This window comes from Mustela nivalis (genome assembly GCF_964662115.1).
Source record: "Mustela nivalis genome assembly, chromosome: 10".
Taxonomy (NCBI): Eukaryota; Metazoa; Chordata; class Mammalia; order Carnivora; family Mustelidae; genus Mustela; species Mustela nivalis.
The window spans coordinates 103,723,789-103,743,866 of NC_139029.1; the positions used below are offsets into that span (position 1 = coordinate 103,723,789).

Below are 20,078 nucleotides of genomic sequence, written 5' to 3' on the forward strand. Positions count from 1 at the left end.
ACTTTTACCAAGTACTCTGACTCCTCTTCCTTCCCTACTGCACTTATTAACAAACAGCACAATGAACACTTTATCATACATGCCCTCTATCTTAGCATATAATTTGTAGGTAAATTTAGAAAGTTGTAAAATTTTTTTGATCACGACTTTAGATATGTGGTAGCTACCCTCCAAATCCTCTTAATAGAAAACGAGACACTTTTCATTTGGACACAGAGAGATATGTCTTACAGTGAGAAGAATAGGGGCACTTGGGTGGCTTGGTCGGTTGAGCATCTGCCTTTGGCTCAAGTTATAATCTTGGGGTCCTGGGATCGAACCCCATGGGCTCTCTGCTCAGCAGGGAGTCTGCTTTTTCCCTTTCCCCCTCTGCTCGTGCTCTTTCTTTCTCTCTCAAATAAATAAATACAATCTTTAAAACAAATAGAAAAATACTTACATCTTCTGTGTCCTTAACCCGTAAAATCTGTTCCCTCAGGTCCTGTAAGTCATTAAACGTGGACTGAGCTGTAATAGAATATACTAGTGCAAACCCTTGGCCATTCTTCATATACAAATCCCTCATTGCTGTAAATTGTTCCTGTAATAAAAAATGTACAATTATAAGTATGATTTCTTGAATGTACAATGGAACAATTTAAATCTGAATAATCATATATAAGCTACTGAATTTTTTCTTACATGTTCTCATGACAAGAATATAAGACCTATTACACAGTTTTTAGAAACTTTGAGGTAGATGTTCCTGTTCCTTACTTAACACAACTAGAAGCAATGACAATGAACTAAGGAATTAGAAGGGAGATCTTAACCACCTTATCATGTTATACCATGGTTTCTGTGTGGTTTAGAAAACTGTATATAATTCCTTTTTACATATAGATCCTAATTAAATTATTCTGATGCTAATAAAGATGACCTCCAAGAAAGTACTGTTAGAAAAGAGAAGTCCAAGTACTGAATCCTGAGGCCCTCCAACATTAAGGGGTTGGAAAGATGAAGACAAATCAGGAAAGGAGATTTAGGAATAACCAATGATGGAGAAAACCAAGCAAATGTTGGTTACTGGAAGCCAAAGGGAATACAATTTTTATAGAGGATAGTGATCAACTGAGTTGGAGGTTGCTGAAAAGTCCCAGGGAGTTGAGGATACATTCAGAGGACTGATCATAATGATCAGGCCATGGATTTGAAGCTATGTAAAGAGGGGGTTAGGATATGAGGACAATCAGAGATGGTGGGATACATGGACTGAAGGTTCCAGCGAAGCTTAAAGTATAAAAGGAAGTGAGATAAAACAACAAGAGGTGGAGAATAGCATACCTAAAAGTAAGATGAAGGTAGTATTCATACAGTCTGTTATTGGTAATCATATAGTCTACGTAAGACCATGGGCAGGAATGGCTGAAGCAGTATGGAGGTCAATAAACTGGTAGGCTGAGCAAATGGATCATCTATAATATCCATACAGATTTTATTTGAATACTAAAATCGCCAAGAATTCTGACTGAAGCAGTGATGAAGAGAATGAGCAAAAATCTTCAAGGAATAAGGAGTGATCTGGGACACAATTAATGAGGATCAACTACTTTCCAAGCTTTATGGAAGGCCCTGGGGACACAGACAACTGAACAGGCAACTATGACCCAGTACATTGAGCACTGGGATGGGAGAATGACAAGATATTTAAGGGCCCAAAGGAAAGATCTCTATGGTAGGGAAGAAATTCCTTAATTTGGACAAGAAGAACAAAGACCTCCTTCACACTTGTGGAGATGATGAATGGAAAAAGGAGAAAAGTGCCCTTTAACTCTTGGCATATCTGGAAACGGAGGGGAATGACTGCTGATTCAGAAGCTAAGGAAATAGGGGGGTTGGAATGGCAAAAGGGGGAGATATTTTGAGTCAACAGATATAAGAAAGATGTAGTTCTAATGATCCCAAGCTTCCTACTGGAATCAAGATCTATTTTCCCACAAAAGAATGGAAAAACACAGTATCATTAGCACTACAACTGCTCCAGTCTACTTAAAGGCTTTTCCTAATGACATGAAACTTTCTCATTATTTTTTATAAAATTACATGGAAAATTTGTGCTAGATTTTAAACAACTTACAACATTAAAGAATACCATCTATTCTAAAGCTGAGAACTGCCCAATAGGTGAAGTCTACATATATGGAAAAAAAAAGAAAAATCACTTAACATGTGCATTTATGGCAGTATAACAGGAAATCATCAGTAATTAATAACAAAATTATCAAGGAAATGACAAATGAAGGCAATGAAAACACCTGGAGCTCATATATCTAACTATATATCACTTGTGCCAAGGGATTTATAATCACTATCTCATTTGATCATCAGAAGAACCCTATGAAATACTAATGTCATCATACAGCAGTCATTTAAAGTTGAGAAAAATGAGGCTCAAAATAATCCTAAAGATTTTTGTCAGAAAACATGTATCTGTCAACAGCCCCTTGAGATGTTAAAATACTAATAAAAGGCAAAACCAATTTTGATAAAAATTAATGACTACAGTGCCAAGAGACAAAATCTTATAGGAATTCAGAGAAATACCTATTTTAACTAAAATTCTGGATTTAAAATACCCCTCCCCTTTTTTAAAAAAGCAGTGATAGGGTAATCCTTTACCTCAATATAGAGAGAAGATAAGCAATGTACACATTCTGTAGGCGAACTCGACACAAGGTTAAGAGTAGTATGTGGGTATGAAGTACAGCACAGATGGCTGGAAGCACATAAAAAAATTTAAGAAACCCTACTTTTAGATAATTAGTTCTTAATCAGAACAATTACTTTTACTCAGAGGAATTATTCAGATGATAAAACCTGCTCACCAACTAAAATCTATCAGAAAAAGAGAAAACATCCTTACTGTTCCTGCTGTGTCCAGGATTTCGAGCATACACTGTTGGCAATCTACTTCAACTTGCTGTTGGGGAAGGAAGGAAAAATAAAGAGTAATATCAAAATCAAAACGTCAGTCTAATTTCCTGCCACCTCTTCACTCCAAGTACCTATTAACAACTACAAAGCCTTTTCTCTAGGAGTTTGCTATACTGGCTGAGATTTAACTTGGTACTATAATAAAGAACAGGAGGTCTCAAGCATGTTCTATTAATACTACAGAAGCCAGGACTGTTAATGCTGAGTTTAGATGCTTTCTGACCACTATAAACTGAGTAATGATTTTTGCTATTATAAGGCAATAGTCATATCCTCTCATTTAAGAAAAACTGCAACAGTTCTAACAGAAATTTTAAAATGTAGAAAATTATGTATATATTATCTTCAAAGAAAACAAAGCACAAATGTATTAACTAGCTCAAAATGCAGACAAGATTTTAAAGAAAATTCTGCCAATTTATCACGTTCTAACTACTAAAAGTTTTACCAAAATATGCCCCAGATTAAATACACAGAAAAATTTTAAGAGATAAGGGGAATGCAGAGGTGCTAAAATGAGTTAACACTGAACTCACACAGTCCTCAATGAGACTTTAAAAAAAAGGTATGCCTTTGGAAGAGCTATGTGCATTAGGTGAAATTTTATATTCTAAATTTATATTATAATGAAATTGTATCTCCTCAGTGTTTTATAAAGTAAGAGAAGGTTGGCCTAAAGAAAGTATCAACTATGAACCTTGTTGAACATTTTAAATAAAGAAGTAACCAAGAAAAGTGTCCAATCTCCAACATTCTAGGTACAGATCCATTTGTAGTTACAGCTTAGCCAGCAGCGTCTTGGGGGGCAATTTTAGTACTGAAACATTGCCTTCTAAAAATAAACATATTGACATAAGGCCTATTTTCAATGCTTCTGTGTCAGCTCAGGGATTGCTGAGAAGCACCATGGGCAGTGCTACAAAGCCACTGTGGCACCACTTACAGGACTCCTGTGGGGACCTGCGCAATCAATCAGGAAGTGCGCATGCTCAAATGAATAATGAGTTAGGTCTGTAGTTTTTCCATGTACCTAGAACACAATTTTATTTCCAATTTGTAGATAGCAAAACTGCTCTGCCAGTATGGCTAGATGAGCTTATATAATTTAACAAAACTTATGACACCACTAAAGGTAAATTCTACAACATCTAACAAAGTAATCCTTTCCTATTTGTTGAAAGGTTTAATTCTCTGCTTCCCTCCTTAACATACCTGGGAAATAAAATTATGAAAATTCCCCATAATGCTAGACTAAAATGAAATAAAATAGTATTTTTTGGTCAAGACTAATTTTTTTCCTTTGAATAATCTTTATGTTTTAGAACTCTGGCATTAGAGTCACAATAAAACTGAACAGAAAATACAGTGTTTCCATATACCCTTCTCCTACTCGCCACTAGCCTCTCCTACCATCAGCCTCCTACACCAGACTGGTACATGTATTACACTTAGCGAACCTACGTAGAAACATCATTATTATGCAAAGCCCATAGTCTACTTTATGGGTTTACTCTTGGTGTTGTATATTCTATGGGTTGGGAAAATGTGTAATGACATGTATCTACCATTATAGTATCATACAGAACCCAATATCAAATTTCTTATTGTCTTAAGATATATAGTCTAAAATCTCTTGAAGTTATTATGAAACTAAACCAAAATAAAAACTTTTGGTCACTGGTTAACTTCGAGCATAAAAACGATCTTAATTTTCACAAAAAGAGTTGTCAAAAATATACCTAGTCTACATTAAAAATACCCTCTACCAGGACAATGTGTACACTAAAGAACAGATTACTAATCAGTAACAGAACACAGAGCTCTCTGTAGCTAAGTAGTATTTTATGAGAAATATTCTGTCCTGGTAAAACTTTTTAAAACAGTTACAGAAGACTTATATCACTTTGCAAAAAAAGATTTTTAAAAAGCAATTCTGTGGATCAAGTTTTAAAGTCCTAAGGAACTATTTGTAAGCACGTGTACACAAGTTTCACATTTTACCTTTCTGTAAGAATCTTCTATCGTTGGGTCATATTTTTCAACAAAAATTCCCTGAACAAACTGAACTGTCTAGAAAAAAAAAAAAGAGCAAAGAAAAGTTAAGTACTTAAAAGAAAAATCAACTCTTCCATAATGCTACTTATACCATTATAAAATGATAAAGACTAAATGAAATTACGTGAAAATTCTGGGTAAATATGCAGATGTATGGTCTCATTATTTTTCAATACAAGGATACACCCATACCTAAGTGGGCACATTGAGAAAGGAGATGGTCATGTTAAAGGCTGTCAGCAATGCTGCAGCCAACTCCCACTGTGAAATAATTACTATATTGTTTCAAAACACAACAAAGATACAAATAAGGTCACAGATCCTAATTAATGAAAAAAATGAAAATTTACTAGTATTTAAACTCCTAATACCTCTTTATGTATCCATAGTAACTTTTATTTCATGCTTTTAAAGGAATGAGACAAAAGGTTCTAAATCTTCCAAAATCTTAAAACAGTCTCATTGTGGGGGAAAAGAGAAAAGGAAATTTAAAAGTACCGAATTTACTAAATTTATAGTCATATCCAAGTTCTAGGTTTTCCATAGAAGTAGTTATTTTTCCCATCTGCCAGCTGAGATTCCAAATATACAACCTTTTTGCTTCCGAAGCCTTACTTTTTTCATTGGAAATACTGCTTACTCATCTTTTCCAGATTACCTACTTCTCCCTCTAAGATTTCTAAAAACACAGACTTCACACTAGGTATCTTATCATTTGGTAAATAAAAAGAAGTACTGAAGATGGTTGTGAAATACTGCCTGGACAACTTTAAAATAGGGTCTGGTACACTGCCACATAAAAGGAAGGAAGGGTAAGAATGTGGCCTGAGGTCACCAACACTTAAATTATGCACTATTTTAGCTTGAGCTAAACACATTAACTGGAATATAGTAAACTTCAAACTTCTTCCTCTTACTAAGCTCCTGTTCTTCAAAGGGGACTCAGGATATAATTAACTTTATTCATTATTTTTATCAAGCATTTTATCACCTCATCATCTTAGTACTATGTAGAATTCGATCGTAGAAAATTTCCTAATATGCTTATACCAGAACAGAGGTTCTCAAAATGTGGTCCAGAGCAGATATTTAGGAAAAAACCTACTGTCTTCATTATACCTTGACATAGTTGCTTTCCTCATAAATTTACTGTGTTTTTCCAAAGGGTATATAACATATGCTATAGCTAGACACTAGATGCAGAAGCTGGTATGAGAATCTCAGTGCTTTCTATAAGCCCATTGTTAGAGACTAGCACAAATAAAAAACAATCTCCCACCTTTCACTTCCTTCTTCATAAAGCAAGCTTTCATTATTTCTCTGAATCTCATCTCAGTTCTCAGGGACATCTCATTCAATGATACCGACTTTTATTTTATAAAAGTCCTCCTTTACCTTCTTTACCTACTGGTCCTTTCCGTGTTAAAATCAAAATCAGAGACAAGTCTGAAAATTCCCTGAGCAGATAAAACCAGTTTAGTCATGTAAACAAAGCTTAATTTAGCTTATTTAGCAAAGCTAAATTGACCTGGAGGTCATTTCTTGCTTATGCCTCTGGAAATCAAAAGCAAAACATACAGTTTGCCAAGGTTGATAAGAGGTAACCACTAACCAATTCTCTATCATTTAAAGAAAATTCTATCATGATAACCAGTCACTGAAGAGTCACTGCTTTCTCACTCTATAAGCTGCTTTATTATAACAATATAGCCCTGAGACTCATTACATGTTCTGGTTTGAAGTTTCCTGGTTTGCAAACTGTCTTTTTGGTGTGTGCACAATGAATTTACTGATTGTTACTTCAATGACTCTTTAATTTTACTTCTGTTATTTCTTGAACTTTTGACAACTGTAACAATTACTCCCTTCCTCTCCAATATCACCATTGCCCTTTCCAGGGAATTACTGCCTCCAGCACACAAACATTTGCTCTACCATCTCCCACCCAGAAATAAAAATTTCCCTTAACTCCACTACTCCTCCAGCTTCACCCCCCTCTCTCTGCTCCCTCTGATAATCAGACTTCACCTGTCTCCAATCATGGTTCTGTTTCTTCAGCACTCACTCACTACACAACCTACCCCAGCACAGTTACGGCACTATCGCCTTACTGAAGCTTGCTTTGATCAAATCCAGCTACCTCTGTGTTTCTGTATCATCTCTTTCCTCTCTCCTTTACCTGACTCCTGGGGAGTCAAGTAAAGATGCTTTCCTTACATTCAAGTATAAGATGTACTCTTCTATGCTGGATCCTTCAATCCTATCTACTCTTTAAAGGTTGAGAGGTATTCAGAGCTCAGTCCTGAGTTGTTCTTTCTCTAATCTCTCCCTTGACAACTTCACTTATTCCTATGGCTTTTTTTTTTTTTTTGAAAAGTTAATACCATAGGCACAGGATAAAATACAAAAGACACAAAAGAGTATGCAGTGGTAACCAACCCTATCTATCACCTTTGTTCCCAATTATCCAATTCTACCCCCAAGTAACCAGTATAGTTTATTTAACCTTGCAGAGATGGTCTCTATCTACATTTTATACTATCTTACTTCTCACCCTCCCTTTTTCTTTCTTTGTTATCAAATGATCATCTGCACTGTGTGGTACCTTCTTGCCTCCTAAATAATACATCTTAGATATCACTATATATCAGTATATACAGAGCTGCTGCATTCTTTTTAATAGTTATATATTATTCTACTCAAAATATGCATTAAAAACTTACTTTTAACCAACCCTTACTGGTAGACATTTAGGTTGTTTCCAAACTCTTACCACTGTAAGGAATGTTGCAATCGATAATCTTGACCATGTTATTCTGTATATATGAACTTTTATGTGAAATTTCAAGAGACTTGCTGAATTAAAGTTATATACATTTAGTTTTTTAAGTTTTTGTTTTTGTTTTTTAAATTTAAGTAATCTGTACACCCAGTGTGGGGCTCAAACTCACAACCCCACGATCAAGAGTCACATGCTCTTCCAACTGAGCCAGCCAGGTGCCCTGAATATATGCATCTAAAATGACAGATATTCTCATTCACCACAGAGGTACTAATTTACAGGTACTAAATTTAACAGTAACATAATTCTCATGAAATTAAATACTGCTGATATATACATGGTGCCCCAAATCATTTAAGTCTCTTTTAAGGCTATTATCTTGAGGAACTAATGACTTATTTGATGTATTTACTTTAACATCTCACATAACCAAATTTGACAAGACTTTTGATTTTTACTTTCAGATCTGCTCATTCTCCAGTATTTCGCTTTTACTTAAATGATCCATCCATAAAATTAGTAGTTCAACAACTAGAACTTTGGGAATCATCCTCAACAACTCCTTCTCTCCTGGTCCTCACACCAATCCAGCACCAAGTTATTTAATTCTCAAAACATCTACTCTTCTCTCCTTCACTGCCACAGGCCCAATATAAGGTTCCACAAACAATAATCTGGGGTTCAGCATTAACTCCCAACTGGTCTCTCGTGTCCACTCAGTTTCTCTTCTAAATCACTCCACATTGAACAAAGTATTCTCTTTAAAACATGTGTCTAATCCTGTCAACACCCCTCCCACCTCTCAGCCCCTGAAAAAAAACAAAAACAAAAACAAAAACACTTTCAATGGGTTCACACAACATTAGGAGTAAGTGTCAAGTTTTTATATGGCCTTCAAGTCATGATGTGGTCCCTGCTTCTCACTTCATTTCCCTCTACTTGCCTTCCAGTTCACTCATGCCACAGCACCTGGGACCCATTCTTAGTTGTTCAAATGCGAACTGAGGTTCATTTGTCATAGCAGTCTCTCTTCACAGTCTGTACTTTTCTTTCAAAGTATCTCTTTCACAATTATAATGAGGTAGTTCTTCATTTAACTTTGTAATTATTATATCTCTTCCACTACATGGTAAGCTCTGAGGGACTGTGACTGTTTTTGTTCATTATTGTCACCCTAAAGTCTGACAGTATAGAAGCTCAATGAATATCTGCTAAATAAATACAGCATGTCTACAAAAAATAACTTCATTTCACTTAAGTCTAGGGTGGAGGTAGGGTAGGACTTACTTCACTAGTATCTGAAATAATCAGTATTCCCCCACTGGAATATAAGTTCCTTAAAAAATGAGAACAATCTTATTCCTCTTTGAATTACAGTCATGAATTACAGCACATGGTAGGCAGTCAGTAAATATTTGCTTAAGGGAAAGACTGAATGAGGCACCATTGTAAGCTAAACATCTGTGGTTACTGAATGAATCTTTGTCCCCTGTGGGCCAAATACTAGGCATATAAAAAATACTGCCACCTTTTCTCACTAATGACTAAAAGTCCAAGACAAGCAAATATCAATGTTCTTCTTGTATTATACTAATTAAGTTAGAGTTAGGTGGCTAACTTACCAGAGCAGACTTCCCCACGCCTCCTGAACCAAGGACCACTAGCTTGTACTCACGCATGATGTGGTCTGTTTAAATACTGACAATCTGGGGAAAAAAAACAAAAATCTAAAGATTAATAAACTTGCCAAGAATAGCCTAAGAATGTGCAACTGTTACATGAAATATATGATGTATTTTGTTTTTTTGTTTGTTTTTTCCCTTAAGGCTATTAAGGGAAACAGAGGAATACAGTAAAACCATGCAGATTCTAAGCTAAGTTTACAGAACCACTGCCAGGCATTTTAATTCATTAAAGATCACCTTTGACTAGGCATCAGTCATCCTTAGGGCCTTTTCATGTTACTTGTCAGAGTGTTTGACCAGAAAATAAGGTGATTAAAACTAGTAGTTGTCTTGGGGTGCCTGGGTGGCTCAGTGAGTTAAAACTAGTAGTTGTCTTATAACAACAATCACGAACCTAATTCTTTACAAAGCTGTTGTTTAAATGACTTAACACACTTTTTTGAAAAGTTCACTCATTAGCATTAATGTATATGCTATTTTATTTACTTAAAATAACACATAGTAATTATATATTACTTTGTTCATTATTCTATTATAGCTGAACCATGTAAAATGTTACTTGAAAATTATTAGGATATGAAAGGGATATTAATGAAACTGCTAAAACTCTATAAGTAGGGATTAGCAATATGCTCCATAAGGCCCAAATTGCTAGAAAGGCAAAAAAAAAAAAAAAAGAAATATAAACTTTATTTTTTATCTCCATAGTTATCTTAAAAGCTAATACGGCAGGTAAGAATTTCCAAAGGCCATGATGGAATAAGTAAGAATGGACTTTCTATTCCACAGTAAACAGCTAAAACACCAGAAAAAAATACATGAAACAACTGTTTTCAGACATCTGACAATAAGCAGTATAGAAGGACTATGATCTCTGAGTGTTGTAACAAGATGAAGTGAGGCCTACATCTGCCGTGCCTTTATGTTTAGAGGAACTTTTCAGACTGTGGTATAGGGAGGAAGAACTCAAGCAGAGACCAAAATGTGCATCAGAGAAGAGGCAGTTAAGCACAGAAAATTCCAGAAATCTGCACAGACGTTCACTTGAGTCTCTGGCCAAACATTAAGCAGAACATGCAGGATGAGACTCCATGACATAAAGGCAAAGACTAAGTAGGGATCTATAAGCTGAACAATTCTAGGGTGCCGAGAAATATTGGAAATTTGTTCAAGAAAGTTCCCCTTGTTGAAAAACAGGCAATTTTCTAGAAATCCCAGAAGATTCAGACTTCTTGAGAAGCTATGCAAGACAGAAGGAAATGGAGTATCTTTAATGCTTAAAGAAGGGGTGCCTGCGTGGCTCAGTTGGCTAAGCATCAGACTCCCGATTTCTGTTAAGGTCATGATCTCAGGGTCTTAAGATTGAGCCCTGTGTTGGGCTGTGTGCTCACTGTGGAGTCTTCCTCCCTCTCCTTCTGCTCCACCCGCCCCCCACCTCTTATGCATGCTCGTGCATGCTCTCTCTCATAAATAAAATTTTTCCCCAAAACAATGCTTAAAGAAAAAAATGGTCAATCTAGAATGCTAAATACAATGAATCTATCCTTCCAAAATGAAAGTGAAATAAAGCTTTCTTTCAGATAGAAAAGACAGGGAGGGAGGGAGGAAAAGGAAATGAAACAGAAGAAGGAATGAAGGGAGGAAGACGGAAAAGCTAGAAAAAAATTTCATCAGTACCATTTAAAAAAAACAAAGTAAGTTCTTCAGGTGGAAGAAAATGATAACAGATGGAAACTTGGATCTACATAAAGGAATGACGATTACAAAAGGAATAAAAAGTACCAGAAATGGTAAATGAGAGTAAATCTTCAAGAGCTTTTGACTACTTAAAGCAAAACTAATAATAATGTTCTACAAGGTTTTACACCACAAACAGAAGTAACAGCACAATAATAGCACAGAAAAGGAAGGGGACTGGAAGCCTGTTGCTCAAGGTTCTTACAGTGTATTTGGAGTAGTATGATATTATTTGAAGATAAACTGTCAGATGCTGAAGATGCATGGTATAAAACCCAGAGCAGCCAGTGAAAAAAGACTGATTCATCAAAAAAACAAAAACAAAACAAACAAGCAAAAACACCCCCAAAAAACCAAAAACAAACCAGCAGAAAAAATAGAAAAGCAAAGCAAAAAAGAAGAAAGAGCAGGGAAGCAGAATTAAAAGGCAACCACACCATCACATTAAATGTAAACCATCTATTACAATATTCCAACATTTCAATTCAATGCAATCCTAATCAGAAGGATTCCTTTTTGTAAAAATTGACAAGATGACTAACATTTTTTGAAAATGCAAATAACTTAGTATAGAGTTCTGAAAAAGAAAAAGTATTACACTACCTGATTTTAAGACATAAAACTACAGTAATAAAGATATATTTTTTTAAGAATTTATTTTTTTATTTGACAGAGAGAGATCACAAGTAGGCAGAGAGGCAGGCAGAGAGAGAGAGAGAGGAGGAAGCAGGCTCCCTGCCGAGCAGAGAGCCTGATGCAGGGCTAGATCCCAGGACCCTGAGATCATGACCTGAGCCAAAGGCAGAGGTTTAAACCCACTGAGCCACCCAAGTGCCCTACAGTAATAAAGATACTGTTATACTGTCAAAAAGGCATACAGATCAGTGACACCAAATTAAATCCAGAAATAAAACCACATATATATCTTTGGTTCAATTTTGATAAAGCGACTGTCATACCCATCCTTCAAGATAAGCCCCCAAGGATTCTGATCTCCTGGTATTCATAACTTATACTGTTCACTCCCAGTTTTCATATATCTTGTGTAGTTTCTTCCTAAGATTGGGTGTGTGACCACATATCCCAATAGAATATGGCAAAGTGACCATATGTGACCTCCTTTAAAAGGCACTGCAGCTTGTACCATGGTTTCTGGTATCACTCGGCCACTCCCCATGTCACGAGAACATCTAAACAGCAGCCCTTCAGAGAGGCCCAACTGGGGAGGAACTGAGGACTCCTACCAACAGCTGGCACACTTTACCAAACATGTGAATAAGCCCCCTTCAGAAGTATATTAGTTAAGCTTTTTTTTTTTTTTTAAGATTTTATTTACTTATTTGAGAGAGAGAGTGAGAGAGAGCATGAAAGGAGAGAAGGTCAGAGGGAGAAGCACACTCCCCATGGAGCTGGGAGCCCAATGTGGGACCCAATCCTGGGACTCCAGGATCATGACCTGAGCTGAAGGCAGTCGCTTAACCAACTGAGGCTACCCAGGCGCCCATTAGTCAAGCTTTTAATTCAGAGGACTACAGTCTCCTGGGACCATGAGCCAGAACCTTCCAGGCAAGCCACTCCCAAAAGGCTGGTCCACAGAAGCTGACAATAAATGATGAATGTTGCTTTAAATCCAGAAAGAGTTGTGTTAATCTGTTACACAGGAATGGACTGTTTAAGAGAGGGCAAAAGTAATTCAGTATGTAAAAGACAGGTTTTTTTAACAACTCAATCGAGAAGAAAAATGAACTTCAACTCTTATTTTTGTTCATAACAGCCAAAATTTAAAAACAACCCAAGTATCCACCAAGAAATGAATGGATAAATTGTGGTATACGCAATCAAGGGACTAATACTCATTAATTTAAAGAAAAAGAATAAACTACTGACAGATTCAACAAGATAATACATCCCCAAAAATCACTCAGCAAAATACACAAAAGAGGGAGCACTATATGATTCCACTTATATAATGTAACTCTAGAAAAGACAAAACTAAGTTACAGTGCCAGAAAGTTACTTGGGGCCAATGGTGGGGCAGGGATGACTACAGAGGAGCAGAAAGGAATTTTTCTGGGTGATAGAAGTGATCTGTACTTTGACTATGGTGTTGGTTACATGGGTATTTCCATTTATCAAATTTTACTGAATTGTATATTTTTTTGGGAGATTTTTCATTTTTTTACTTGAGAGAGAGAGAGAGCATACAAGCAGGGGGTGGGCAGGGGACAGACAGAGGGAGAAGCAGACTCCCCACTGATCAATGAGCCAGACGCGGTACTCCATCACAGGACCCTGAGAACATGACTTGAGCTGAAGGCAGATGCTTCACTGACCAAGTCTCCTAGGAGCCTCCTTTATGAATTGCACATTTAAAATAAGTACATTTTAGGAATCCTCATGTACTTTCAGTGGGAATGAAAACTGGTGCAGTCACTCTGGAAAACAACATGGAGGTTCTTCAAAAAAATTAAAAACAAAATTACCATAATTCCATTACTGGGTATTTACCCAAAGAATATGAAAACACCAACGCAAAAAGATACGTGCACCCTCATGTTTATGGCAGCATTATTTACAACAACCAAATTATGGAAGCAATCGAAGTGTCCATCAACAGATAAATGGATACAGAAGATGTGGTATATGTAGAGAATGGAATATTAGTCTTAAAAAAGAATGAAATCTTGCCATTTCCAACAACATGAATGGATCTAGAAAGTATAATGCTAAGTGAAATAAGTCAGTCAGAGAAAGAGAAATACCATATGATTTCACTCATATGTAGAATTTAAGAAAACAAAATAAATGAACAAAGGAAAAAAAACAAAGTAGACTCTTAAATACAGATAACTGGTGTTTCCAAGGGGAGGTGGGTGGGAGGATGGGGGAAATAGGGAAAGGAGATTAAGAGTACACTTATCAAAATAGCACAGAATGTACAGAATTGTTGAATCATTGCATTATACACCTGGAAACTAATACAGCTCTGTATGTTATACTGGAATTAAAATTTAAAAATAAATAAAATTTTAAAGCTTAAGAAGGAAAAAGGGACATTTTATTACATGTAAACTGTAGTTCAATAGAATTAATTTAAGAAAATCCAATGGGGGAAAAAGGGAAATTTCTTAAAATACCAGTTACATATATAATCTTATAAACTGATTGTGTTCCCTCAGTGTGATGATATTAATAGGTGGGGCCTGTGGGAGATAATTAGGATTACTTGAAGATTAGATGACTGGATTAGTGCCCTTGTAAGAGTTCAAGAGCTTACTTCTCTCACTCTCCACCAAGTAAAGATATAGACACCTACTTATAAGTCAAGGTCCTTCTCAGACCCCTGATTTTCCAGTGCTTGATCTTGGACTTTCCAGCCTCTAGAACTATGAGAAGTAAGTCTGTTGTTTAAGCCACCCAGTCTATGGTAATTTGTTCCAGCAGCATTTATTGGCTAAGAAACATAGTAAGGATGAATTATAGCAGACTATCCAACAGACATGGTTGCAGGTATGACTGGTATTCTGAATCAAAAAACAATTACAGGGGCGCCTGGGTGGCTCAGTGGGTTAAAGCCTCTGCCTTTGGCTCAGGTCATGATCCTAGGGTCCTGGGATCGAGCCCCGCATCGGGCTCTCTGCTCGGCAGGGAGCCTGCTTCCTCCTCTCTCTCTGCCTGCCTCTCTGCCTACTTGTGTCTGTCGAATAAATAAATAAAATCTTGTTAAAAATAAATAAATAAAACCAAACCAAACCAAACCAAAAACAATTACAAAGTATCTCCCAGGTACCAGCTCTGTATTAGGTGCAAGGGACACAAAAATGGAAAGTATGTTTCCCATCTTCCCGGAGCTCCAGTTGGAGGTAAAACTAAGTAATTACAATATTATGTGAACAAAGCTTTTACAGAGCAGAGATTAACGGGTTGGGGAAGGAAGAAGAAACAGAGGAGAGAGCAAGCAGATTTAGTTTTTCATGGAGGTTACCTAAGAACTAAATGAAAAACTGAACAGGAATTTTCCAGGTAAGGAGGAAAAGGCATGAAACAGAGAAAACAGCTTGAAGAAATACTCTAGATCATTAAATTAACAAGATCAAGGGACTACCACAAAGCCGGGTGTGGCCAGAAAACAGGGTTTAAAAAGCAAGGTATGGAAAAACAGAGCAGGGTTTGGAGACTGGGTTATGCCTGCAAAGGCACTTACCATGTAAAAGAGTCTATAATTTATCTAGTAAGCAATGGGGGAGAAAACAGTGCCTTTTTAAAAAGATTTTATGTATTTATTTGACAGAGAGAGATAGCACAAGCAGGGGGAGTAGCAGGCAAGGGAGAGGGAGAAGCAGGTTCCCCACTAAGCAGAGAGCCGGATAAAGGTCTTTCCTGGGATCGTGACCTGAGCCAAAGACAGACACTTAATCAACTAAACCACCCAGGAGTTCTGAAAACAGTGTTCTTTTTGTTTGTTTTTTTGTTTTTTAAGTACTACAGTCAGGTGTATATTCTGGAAAGACAACTGTTCATAGTATATAAAATGGACTGGAGGAGAGACCAGAGGCAGGGAGAATAGTCAGGAAGCTACTGAAAGAGCTCGGGTGGAAAATGACACAGGCCTGTGCAGCAGCACTAGGACTGATTAGGGGACTGTGGTTTTCTGAAGGTAAAACTGACAGGCCTCTGTAGCTAGTTACAGATTATTATTTAGGGGAATGAAGAGGAATAAAGGATAACTCCTAAGTATCTACTCAGGGCAAATTAGGTGGCTAAAAGGAGGCTTAAAAAGAAAGTTAATCAGGGAAATACAAATCAAAACCACAATGAGATACCACCTCACACCAGTCAGAATGGCTAAAATAAATAAGTCAGGAAATGACAGATGCTGGGGAGGATGTGGAGAAAGGGGAACTCTCTTACACTGTTGGTGGGAATGCAAGCTGGTGCAACCACTCTGGAGGTTCCTCAAAAAGTTGAAAATAGAGCTACCCTATGACCCAGCAGTCTCACTACTGGGTATTTACCCTAAAGATACAAATGTAGTGATCCGAAGGGGCAGGTGCACCCGAATGTTTATAGCAGCAATGTCTACAATAGCCAAACTATAGAAAGAACCTAGACGTCCATCAAAGATGAATGGATAAAGAAGATGTGGTGTGTGTGTGTGTGTGTGTGTGTGTGTGTATAATGGAATACTATGCAGCCATCAAAAGAAATGAAACCTTGCCATTTGCGACGACATGGATGGAACTAGAGGATATTATGCTTAGCGAAATAAGTCAATCAGAGAAAGACAACTATCATATGATCTCCCTGATATGTGGAAGTGGAGATGCAACGTGGGGGGTTTGGGGGTAGGAAAAGAATAAATGAAACAAGATGGGATCGGGAGGAAGACAAACCGTAAGAGACTCTTAATCTCACAAAACAAACTGAGGGTTGCCAGGGGGAGGGGGGTAGGGAGAGGGTGGTGGGGTTATGGACACTGGGGAAGTTATGTGCTATGGTGAGTGCTGTGAAGTGTGTAAACCTGGCAATTCACAGACCTTGACCCATGGGGCTAATAATACATTATGTTAATAAAAAATTTAAAAAAAAATAAAGTTAATTTTCTTGCCCAAAATTAAGTCTGAAATTCCTATGGGAAAAGTATTTAAAACTCTATGCCGTATTTAAAACTCTTTAAGTCTGGAAGCTCAGCAGAAACCAAAGGGCTAGAGGGTACAGACTTAGGAGTTGGAACCACAGTAGATGAGATCAACCAAGAATTTATTCAGTGAAAACAGAAGAAAGCTAAGAATCGAGCCCTGAGAAAAGACCACATTTTTGCAATGTAGATGGACAGGAAAACAGAGGAAAATGTGACTTGGGAGAGATTTGTGCTGGACACTATACCTCTATCTGTATCAGGTGGTTCTCTTATTTCCACGGAAACAAAATAAAAACAAACACACACCTTGATTATTAAACACAAGAGCATACATACACACACACACACACACATAGACAGATCTATGTCATCTATAATCTTGTTCTCAGGTCCCTGGTGATTCTCAGCTGGGGACCACTGTCATTTTAACAAGATGTAAATGTATCATCTAATCCAAAAATGTGTATCTGTCATGAGGGAATCCTAATACAGCAAGGCTCATTTATATTCCCCAAATTGCCTCTTTGGTCAAAGGAATTTGGGAAAAGCACTCAGATACGGCCAAATTATTTTGGGTATTCTGCAACAACAAACTATTTGGCCCCTGTTCCTCAACTCAAGTAGTAAGATATTCAAATCTCAAAGCTTTTTCATACATACTATATGTACAGAAAATTATTTTCTTCATAACTGACAAATACCATTGGGTCATGAATGTATACACATACAGATACATGCAAATATAAAAATAATATAGCTCAGATAAGAAAACACACACACACATACAAATACCCAAAAAGGAATAATGTGGATTAATATTTTCTTTTGAAAGGAGTTAGTTCTAACTCATTACTGCCAAGTTAGAAAACCACTATGGTCTTCCAAGCAAATCCCATGCCTTTTTATGGAAATCTCTTATGCCCTGCACTCCCAACACAGCACCAGAAAATTTCTCACTCTGGTTAAGATTCCCTGACAAATAAGGAGGACAAGAATAAACATTACACTATGTTTAAATATTAAGTCAATCTTCAGTTCCTAACATTATAGTCCGAGCTATAATACAATTTTTTCATTCTTCCTTCAAGGAAAACTACTTCTAAATTTCACAAAATAACACAATTGCCTTTATGACACAAATCAATCCCAATTTTGTTGTTTCAGTTTTTAAATATGTAAACTAATTAATTACAAGATGAATTAGTTTCTCCTACACAAGTGAACCTACAAAACAAAATTTCATTTAAGGAAATTTGGTGGTGATGAGAAATTTCGGAGAAAAAATTTTTTACATTAAGGAACACTGAAGGTAGTTTCTTAACAAGCAGTTATACTGTTGTTTATACTTACAGAAGCCATAAATATTTTATTTTGTCTTAAAGAGTTATTTACACATTTTAGAGAAGGAGGGAGGGAGAGAGGAGGCAGACTCCCCTCTGAACTTGAAGCCCAACAGAGCTCTATTTCATGACCCCAAGATCAGGACCTAAGCTGAAACCAAAAGTCAGACACTCAAACAACTAAGCCACCCAGCACCCCAGAAGCCATGAATATTTTAAAACTGATAACTGACCATACATGCTGATGTGGTGGTTCAGTAAATACAGAAATAATGGTAAGATTTAATCTTTTAAAATAAAGAACAAATGGGGCACCTGGGTGGCTCAGAGGGTTAAAGCCTTTGCCTTAGGCTCAGGTCATGATCCCAGGGTCTGGGATGGCGCCCCAGAGCCCCACATCGGGCTCTCTGCTTAGCAGGGAGTCTGCTTCCTCCTCTCTCTGCCTGCCTCTCTGCCTACTTGTGATCTCTGTGATCTCTGTCTGTCCAATAAATAAATAAAATCTTTTAAAATAAAATAAAGAACAGTGTTCTCATAATACATCATAATAGAAATTCAACTTTTTAAAGATTATTTATTTGACAGAGAGAGAGAGATATCACAAGTAGGCAGAGAGCCAGGGAGAAAAGTGGGGGGAAAGCAGGCTCTCTGCTGAGCAAAGAGCCAGATATGGGGCTAGATCCCAGGACCCTGATTCAATTTTTTTTGTCACATGAAATCATATTATTATCTTATTGCAAGAATCTCTTCCTTGACACTTTCTTCTTTTGTTTTTCTCAAGATTAGCACTTGTTCTTCTCAAGATATACTTTAGGATGTATATAAAGCGATCAGACATCACATCCTTGCAAATGAAGTTTATAAATTAGTCTTCACAGTCTAAAACAAGGCACATTCTGCCCAACAGCATTCCTACGCCTTCCCATAATGAAAGGAGATAAGTTCTTAAATATGTAAGAGGTCAACAGGGATTCTCAAGAAGAACTACCACAGATTTGAGGAAAACAATTTGACAGAAGCAATGAATTCAACAAACAGAAGAACAAAACCCAAAGAAAACAGTTAAGAGGACCTATAAAGCACTGTAAAATAAATTAATATCCCTTAAGAAATGTATGAAGTTATCAAGTCTATGCAAAAGATACACTAGAAATTTAGAAAATAAAATATATGATCACCAGAAAAGAAATCAGTGTATGCGGTGAAGTAAAAAATGGAGATAGCTAAAAAGCAAGTCAGTGAAGCAATATACTGAACCTATCCGAAGAGTACAGAACAAAAGGACAGAGAGATGGAAATGTATGAAAGAAAGAAGAAGGACAAATCTCAGCTATCTGACAGGATATCTAGAAACAGAAAAATTGAAGAAATAATAGAAAAGAAATAATAGAAAAAATAAAAATAATAGAAAAATAACCAAATAACAGAAAGACATTTCCCAAGGTAAACTAAAAAAATTAGTAATCTTCAGATTTAAAGTGCTCAATGAATGCCACACATAATGACAACAACAAAAGATATTCACGACTGGACATAGAGGAGCTGAAATTTCAAACAACTGAAAGTAAAGGCAAAAATCCTAAAAAGCTTCTAGAGAGAAAAATATATTCCCCTCCCTTTGAATATGGGTAAGATTATTATTTTTAAATTTTAAATTCAATTAACTAACGGTGTATTATTAGTTTCAGACGCAGAGTTCAGTGATTCATTGGTTGCGTATTAACACCCAGTGTTCAGGACATCAGGGGCAGATTTATTAAACATATTATAGCAGAAGTGATGTTGTCTGACTTCTGATGCTAGGAAGGGTGGCCAGAACCTCCTCCTGGATCTCTCTTTTGGGAGCCATGCCATGGGGCCCAGAG

General features: G+C 36.7%; 1 protein-coding gene across 16 annotated transcripts in view; it reads right to left on the reverse strand.

Annotated features, from left to right (window-relative positions):
• RAP1A (RAP1A, member of RAS oncogene family) overlaps positions 1–20,078 on the reverse strand; it is a 78,041-nt gene that overhangs the window by 10,597 nt on the left and 47,366 nt on the right. For all 16 annotated transcript variants that reach the window (XM_082687426.1, XM_082687412.1, XM_082687427.1 and 13 more), the window contains 4 exons: positions 9,433–9,516; positions 4,975–5,043; positions 2,903–2,959; positions 440–580 (listed from right to left, as the gene is read on the reverse strand). In XM_082687426.1, the coding sequence (XP_082543552.1) occupies positions 440–580; positions 2,903–2,959; positions 4,975–5,043; positions 9,433–9,489 (324 nt within the window). In that variant the 5' untranslated portion in view covers positions 9,490–9,516. The remainder of the gene's footprint in view (positions 1–439; positions 581–2,902; positions 2,960–4,974; positions 5,044–9,432; positions 9,517–20,078) is intronic.